Source organism: Calypte anna, chromosome 1 (assembly GCF_003957555.1).
Source record: "Calypte anna isolate BGI_N300 chromosome 1, bCalAnn1_v1.p, whole genome shotgun sequence".
NCBI classification, from domain to species: Eukaryota; Metazoa; Chordata; class Aves; order Apodiformes; family Trochilidae; genus Calypte; species Calypte anna.
The window spans coordinates 88,338,324-88,346,418 of NC_044244.1; the positions used below are offsets into that span (position 1 = coordinate 88,338,324).

Genomic DNA, 8,095 nt, shown 5'->3' on the forward strand with positions numbered 1-8,095 from the left:
GGTGCCGACTCCTGCTCGGTTGTAGCTGCCTGCCTGTGGAAGCGCGCCCCCCGACTTGGGCAGAGACCCCCGGTCTGCCCACTGCTCTCCCGGCTCTCCAGGAGCTGCTGCCCGGCAGCGTGGCCGGGACTGCCCCTCCGGTGCAGCCGGACGGAAGCGCCTCACGGGGCGGAGGCTCCGCCTATCCCCGCTTCGGGCCTCCGGCGGTGCCGGCCGAGCCACTCGGCGAGCAGGAGCAGCGACGGCGGCCAATGGGCTGGGGGGGAGGGGGCGGGCCCGGCACCGGGCGCATGCGTGGGGCCGTAGGTCCGGTGGCACGTGTGGCAGCGGTCCCGGTACCGCCGGAGGGAGCTGGGGCGCCATGGGGCGGAAGCTGGACCCCACTAGGAAGGAGAAGCGCGGTCCTGGGCGCAAGGCCCGCAAGCAGCGGGGGGCTGAGGTGGAGCTGGCCCGCTTCCTTCCACCAGGTAAGTTCGGCCCGGTACCACCCGCTGCCGCCTCGCGGCGCCCGGTGCGGGCTGCCTGACCACCACGTGTCTTTCCTCAGAGCCGGAGACCGGCAGGAAGAAGCTTTCCAGTCACGGGAGAAAAAGGTGAGGCTGACGGGGTGGCCGGGTCGGGTCGGGCCTGGCCGGACCGGACCGGACCGGGCCGGACCGGGGCTGACCGCATCTTCTCCTCCCGACGCAGGGCCGCTAAGAGGCGCCTGGCAGCCGTCGGTGTCCCGGGGGGGGAAGAGGCCGCACGGAGCAGGAGGGGAGCGGGAGGCGTCAGGTGAGTGTCGGATGGGGCGGAGGAGCGGCTGCCGCCCCGTCTTGCTGCCTCCTGGGGCGTGTATCCCTTTCGCCCCACCCCTACTCCCTGCCCGGGCTGTAGCCTCTTGTTATGAAAGAAGGTGAAATGAAACGTCATTATTTTAAAAGACGTTTTCCCCGACGCCTGGTCCCCGCCGTGCCGGGCGGCAGTGCCTGCCGAGAAACCAACCCGTGTGCAAGGTCTCTCCTCTTTCTGGGAAAACCCGGGAAACTACAGGCCCATAAGCCTGACCTCAGTGCCTGGCAGGGTCATGGAACAGATCATCCTCAATGCAATCGCACAGCACCTACAGGATGGGGAAGGGATCAGACCCACCCAGCACGGGTTTAGGAAGGGCAGGTCCTGTCTGACCAGCCTGATCTCCTTTTATGATCAGATGACCTGACTGGTGGATGAGGGGAAGGCTGTGGATGTGGTCTACCTGGACTTCAGTAAGGCCTTTGACACCGTCTCCCACAGCATCCTCCTGAAAAAGCTGTCAGCTCACAGCTTGGACAGAGGCACTCTGTGCTGGGTTAGGAACTGGCTGGAGGGCCGGGCCCAGAGAGTGGTGCTGAACGGGGCTGCATCCAGTTGGCAGCTGGTCACTAGTGGTGTCCCCCAGGGATCAGTGTTGGGCCCAGTGCTGTTCAATATCATAGATGATTTAGATGAGGGGATTGAGTCCATCATCAGCAAATTCACAGATTACACTAAGCTGGGGGGAGTGTGGATCAGCTGGAAGGCAGGAGGGCTCTGCAGAGGGACCTGGACAGACTGGAGAGTTGGGCTGATTCCAGTGGGATGAGGTTCAACAAGGCCAAGTGCCGGGTCCTGCACTTTGGCCACAACAACTCCATGGGGAGCTCCAGGCTGGGCACAGAATGGCTGAGAGTAGCCAGGCAGAAAGGGACCTGGGAGTCTGGATTGACAGGAAGCTGAACATGAGCCAGCAGTGTGCCCAGGTAGCCAAGAAGGCCAATGGCATCCTGGCCTGTATCAGGAACAGTGTGGCCAGCAGGTCCAAGGAAGTGATTCTGCCCCTGTACTCAGTGCTGGTGACGCCACACCTCGAGTCCTGTGTCCAGTTCTGGGCCCCTCAGTTCAGGAAGGAGATTGAGGTGCTGGAGCGGGTCCAAAGGAGGGCAACCAGGCTGATGAAGGGACTTGAGCACAGATCCTATGAGGAGAGGCTGAGGGAGCTGGGGCTGTTCAGCCTGGAGAAGAGGAGGCTCAGGGGAGACCTCATCACTCTCTACAACTCCCTGAAAGGAGGGGGTAGCCAGAGGGGGGATTGGTCTCTTTTCCCAGGCAGCTATCAGCAAGACCAGAGGGCACGGTCTCAAGTTGTGCCAGGGGAGGTTTAGGTTGGACATTAGAAAGAATTTCTTTATGGAGGGGGTGATCAAACACTGGAACGGGCTGCCCCGGGAAGTAGTGGATTCTCTGTCCCTGGAGATATTTAAAAAGAGACTGGATGTGGCACTCAGTGCCATGGTCTGGTAACTGCAGTGGTAGTGAATCAAGGGTTGGACTTGATGATCTCTGAGGTCCCTTCCAACCCAGCCAATTCTATGATTCCTCCACTTGTTAAAGCTGCTTCTCGGTTTGCGGTGGAGATGTTGCAGGCAGGGTGGGTTGCTGAGGCTTTTCAGCTTGATGCTTCCATCCTGCATCTTTGGGGAGCTGCCACAGCAAGAAGAATGGAGGATAGGCAAAGGTTTGGGAAGTGGGTCACTGTAACGCATCGCAGTAAATACCATAAGGTTTTAGTAGCTGTGTTTCTCTGTGGTAGTGCCAGTTAGGTGTCTTTGAAATTTTACCATGGAGACGGGTGAGAGTATGTCTTTATTCTCTCTGCTACAAGGACATTGGAGGGACTGCAGTGTGTCAAGAGAAGAGCAACCAAGCTGGTGAAAGGTCTAAAGCACATTTCATAAGAGGAGTAGCTGAGGGAACTGGGTTTATTTAATCTGGAGGAAAAGAGGCTGAGTGGAGGCCACGATGCTCTCTGCAGCTGCCTGACAGGAGGTTGTAGTGAGGTGGGGATTGGTTTCTTCTCCCAAATAACTGGTGATAGGATGAGAGGAAATGGCCTCATGTTGTGGCATGGGAGGTTTAGATCGCACAGCAGGGAATGTTTCTTCCCTGAAAGGGTTGTCAGGCACTGGAACAGGCTGCCCAGGGAAGTGGAGGTATTTAGAAGAGGTGTCAATGTGGTGCCCCTGATGTGGTGCTTAGTGGTGAGCAGTACAGAGTTAGCTGTTGGGTTTGATAATCGTAAATTCTTTTCCAGCTTAAAGGATTCTGTTATTGAGAAAACCAATGAGGAGAGCAAGCAGTCACCTCTCTTAGACAGGCAGTTTAGGACTAGGGTGAAGACCTCTTTTGTGTGACAACTAAATAAAACAGGGCATCTGCTTTTGAGAATAATGCCTGACTTTTAACTGTTTCTTCTGACTGTAGTTAAAGAACAGATCCCCCCAGAGGACAAACATGCTGTGAAGGCAAAAGGACAAACCCCTCGTGGCCAGTCTGGCTTCACTGATAGCAACTCAAAATGGTTGACTCCAGCTAAAGCCAAAAAGATCTCATCTAAAAGAAACAATGTGGAACTATCCAGTGATGGTGAGGTGGAAGAGGGCAGCTGGGAGACGGAAGAGGATGAGGATGGGAGCAGTGACGAAATGGTGGATGATTATGGTGCTGCATCATCAGACGAAGAAGAGGTAGGAGGTTATTGCCCGTAATTAAAAACTAAATTATTGACTTTGCTGTCTGAAAAGACCCATCAGGCTTGGGGAAAATGGGTGTCTTTACTGGAGGGAGGATGGTGAGGTGACAGAGAATTTTCCCTTCTTCTGTTCCCAAGAACAATCTAAATTTTAACAGCTCCTCCCAGCATAACATTTGTTGTTTTATTTTTGGCCTTTTTGAACAGAGCACATAAATTTCTCAGATGGTGGGGAGTAAGGGGATACCTGAGGTTGTTGTTTGATTAATCTTTTCTCTGTTTAGTTGCTGCCTATTGAAAAAGCTGCCCTAAAGCAGAAGCCTGACAGGTGAGGATCCAGTCCATGGAGCCTTTTCCAGTTAGTTGATGAGCCTGCGTTGTATGTTCTTCTGTTCCATCTGCAATCTCGTTGCAAGACACTGTAGTTGTGAAGTGTCTGTGTGGTGCTCATGTTGTGTAAAAATTTATCCTGTCCTTTGTTTTTAGGGGAGGCCTCAGTGAAGATGACAGTGAAGAGGAGGAGGAGGTAGAAGAGGCAAACAGGCAGAAAATGGGACAGAAGGAGGAAGAAGGCCCAGATCTGCAGCTCAACCTGGATATAGACGAACAATTTAAACTGCCTACTAATGAACAGATTGAGAAAGAGGATATCCTTTTTATCTGTAACTTTCATAAGCCATAGGCGTGCAGCAGCACAGGGCCTGGATACAACTGAAGAGCTTCGTTTTGACTCTGTCCTGAGTATTCCTTAGCAAGAGTGTTTTGTGCATGACAGGGTATTTTTAGATGAGCTGCCCTGATAAATGGTGTGACGCTGCACAGTTAGAAAATATATTACGTCTATATGGAACCTGGAGCCTGCCCCAGTTTCCTTTCTAGTCCTAAATTCATGTGGTTATCTTATCGTGTAGTTCATTCTGCTGTACCCTGGTTTTCCTGGCATGTCTGACTGATTCCTAGAGCCTCTGATGACAGTGATTCCAGCATCCAACGTGTTTCCTCTTGGATTTTGGTGATTTTAATCCTCTTTTCATTTTCTTCCGTAACCCTTAGTTGTCCATGGGGAACTTCTGGTCTCCTCTCTGATACAGGCAATGTTTTCATGATTGAAAGACTTTATTTGTTGTCTTCCTTGATTTTTTCTTTGGGTTTTTTAGGGGTTTTTTCCTGTTTTATCTAACGTAACTGACCAAATTATTTTAAATACCTTGTCATTCCTGTCACATGACCTTTTTTTGTCTAGTTCCATCCTTTCAATCCTGCCTCTGCTCAGTTCTGTTGAAAGCACATTCCGATGAGGCCTTTCTGATGCAGGTGCTGTTGTGTGTGATGCAGGAGTCCTGCATGACGGACTGTGTGAAACTGTGTGCCAGCTTATTTATGCTTCCTTAATGGTCTTCCTACCCGCGGAGCCACCTGATCTGCACATCATTCACCAACGCATCAAGGGCAACATGGAGGTGCTGCAGGACTTCAAGGTGAAGCGGGAGGAAGGACGCACAAGACAGGAGTACCTCGCCTTGTTGCGACGGGACATGGCTGCCTACTATTCCTACAGCGACTTCTTGCTCATGAAGCTCATGGACATCTTCCCACTCCCTGAGGTAAGATCCTGCCCTGCCCATATCTTTGCTGACTGATGAGGATTTGGCTGTGTTCCTGGGTTTTTGTTTTAATCTCTGTTCTCTGTCCCTTCTTTCATCCAGCTGATAAACTTCCTGGAAGCCAATGAGGTTCCCCGCCCTGTCACCATTCGCACCAACACACTCAAGACACGGCGACGGGACCTGGCACAGGTGAGCAGGAACCCGTGATTGTCTCCTGTGCTGCCTGTCACACAGGGCAGTGTCTCAGTCCTTGTCTCCTTGTCTTGCAGGCTCTAATCAACCGTGGTGTGAATCTTGACCCCTTGGGGAAGTGGTCAAAAACAGGACTTGTGATTTATGACTCCTCTGTGCCTATTGGTGAGATCACTCTTCCCATCATGGGACTGAGCTGACGTGCTCTTGGCTCTGTTTCTTTCATCTTTTGTTTTGTCTTCCCTGCCCAGGTGCCACTCCGGAGTATCTGGCTGGACACTACATGCTGCAAGGAGCCTCCAGTCTCCTCCCTGTCATGGCTCTGGCTCCACAGGAGAATGAACGCATCCTGGATATGTGCTGTGCCCCAGGAGGCAAGACCAGCTACATAGGTACCACCCAGGAGCCTTGGGTGGGGGATGGTGCTCTGTGAAGTGGGTCTATACAGAAAGAGGGAACAGAGCAGAACTGAATTCTGAGAAAGGAGGGGGGTGGCTGTCCTAACGAGCAAAGTGCAGGTAGTTTTCAGCCCCTTGCTGATGTGTTTTGCCCTCTGGTAGCTCAGCTGATGAAGAACACAGGTATAATCTTGGCCAATGACAGCAATGCTGAGCGGCTCCGTAGCGTGGTAGGGAACTTGCATCGTCTGGGAGTCACCAATGCTGTAGTGAGTAACTGTGATGGACGCCAGTTTCCTAAGGTATGTTCCTGCCTGCTTCAGTGTGTCTTTACTGTGCTTTCCTAGGACTGCTGTGCTCTCCCTTTAGTAATGTGTGTTCTCTAAAGCCACTTTTCACAGCAGGGGGAGCAGAGCTGCTGGGGAGTGTTCTATTTGGTATAGAGACAGGAAGGTCAAAAGAGAGGCATCTTTCCTGCTTTCCTGGTCTTCAAGTTCCCCTTCTAGTCTCATGTGTGTAACTCCAATCACACCTGCTTGTAGGTGCTTGGAGGATTTGACCGTGTCTTGCTTGACGCTCCTTGTAGTGGAACAGGCGTCATTTCCAAGGATCCTGCTGTCAAAACTAACAAGGTGAGTGACTGATGGGGACTTAGGTATGAGTTGTGAGAGGAGGGACTTTGAAGCAGCTTTGTTCTTGAGAAAAATCTGTGACAGAGAGACTGATTTTTCCTTCTCTTTCCTATTCTGCTCATTGTACCATTTTTGAGGTTAGTTCTACAGAAGACTCCAGAATCTTGTATACCTCATGTACTTTGCTCTCTTGACATCCCTTCATCCACAATAGACAGCTAAGATGCTTCCCTGTGCCTCTGCCATCCTAACCCATTTTTCTCCTTCAGGATGAGAAAGACATCCTACGCTGTGCTCACCTGCAGAAAGAACTGATTCTCAGTGCTATAGATTCAGTCAATGCTGCCTCAGAGACAGGGGGCTACATTGTCTACTGCACTTGCTCTATCATGGTAAGTCCCCTTTGTGCTCTGCTACAGTCATCTCCCACTTTGGATACTTCTAATGCTGCACTGATGCTAATGCTGAGTCTGTGGCAGGTGGAGGAGAATGAGTGGGTTGTTGATTATGCTCTGAAGAAACGCAACGTTCGTTTGGTGGCCACAGGCCTGGACTTTGGCAAGGAAGGCTTTACCAGGTACATGTCAGGTCACAAGCTGCATGGTTCCTTGTGGTTCCTTGGTGGCCACGTTTGAGCAGAGGCATTCTATCATTTCTAACCCCAGTTCCTCCTCCAGGTTCAAGGACCGTCGTTTCCACCCCTCCCTCAAGTCTACACGGCGTTTCTATCCCCACACACACAATATGGATGGGTTCTTCATTGCAAAGTTCAAGAAATTCTCTAATGCCATCCCCCAGACACAGAAAGGTAATCTAGTGCCTGACTTCTGCTGAGCTTCCTGGGCCTGCTCTCACAGACTGCGTCCTCTGCAGAAGCCATGTGGGATCTCCTACAGCGCTTTTTTTCTCTTGTTTCAGATGAAGAGCCTACTGTGGAAGCAGCAACTCCATCTGTTGTCCCTGATACCACAGTAGAGCCTCAGCCAAAAAAGAAGAAACTCGAGGGATCAAAAGTTGTCAAAGAGCAGAAGCCTCCACCACCTGCTTTGAAGAAAAAACATTCATTGCAGGCACAGAGGAAACCTTTGAAGGCTGCCCGGCCTTCTCCCAAAATGATGCATCGTCAAGTCCCTACCAAGAAGAAGCATAAAGTGAAACTGAATGGACAGTGAGAGGAACTGATTTTCCAGGGATCGGTCACCTCCTTGGAAAGCAAATCCTGGTGTCTGCTGCAGCTGCATGTGTGCCACCTTGTCTTTCCTGCTCTGTGCAGCACCGAGCACCTGGGACAGTTATAGCCCTGCTAGGTCCCTTCCCTCCTCTGCATCAAGGGCTAATGCACTGACCCATTAAAATTTTTGTACTCTTGCTCCAGTCTTGTCCTTTTCCCTTGCACACTGAATACAGAATTCTGCCATGTCCTTTTGCTCAGACACCCTTTCCACTCCGATCTGATGCTGTGGCGTTTCTGGTGTCAGTTCTTAATGCTCTGCAGGATGGGTGTTTGTGAAGAAGCAGTGAGAGCTGAAATCCTGGCTTCCTGGACAAAGGTTGTATCATGTGGTGCCTGTTGGCAGAGTGCTTTGTCATGGCAGGGCTCCTGTGCTGGGCCATAGTTCTCTGTCATTGCAGTGTGCTGGTCCAGTTTACCATTGTGATGGTGCACATTTCACCACTGTGCAGTCTCTTGGTTCTTGTTCTCCCAGACTGCAGCACAGATTGCTGCTGGAAAATCAC

General features: G+C 51.7%; 1 protein-coding gene across 1 annotated transcript; it reads left to right on the forward strand.

Annotated features, from left to right (window-relative positions):
* The first annotated feature begins 311 nt into the window (after window positions 1-311).
* On the forward strand, window positions 312-7,732 carry NOP2 (NOP2 nucleolar protein). Its single transcript, XM_030469240.1, is given in 17 exon segments — window positions 312-467; window positions 548-593; window positions 691-727; window positions 729-774; window positions 3,262-3,524; window positions 3,814-3,857; window positions 4,016-4,176; window positions 4,934-5,133; window positions 5,236-5,325; window positions 5,406-5,493; window positions 5,580-5,720; window positions 5,889-6,028; window positions 6,269-6,358; window positions 6,628-6,750; window positions 6,838-6,935; window positions 7,036-7,166; window positions 7,277-7,732. Coding segments are annotated over 17 exon segments (2,058 nt in total). The 5' UTR covers window positions 312-361; the 3' UTR covers window positions 7,531-7,732.
* Window positions 7,733-8,095: the final 363 nt, after the last annotated feature.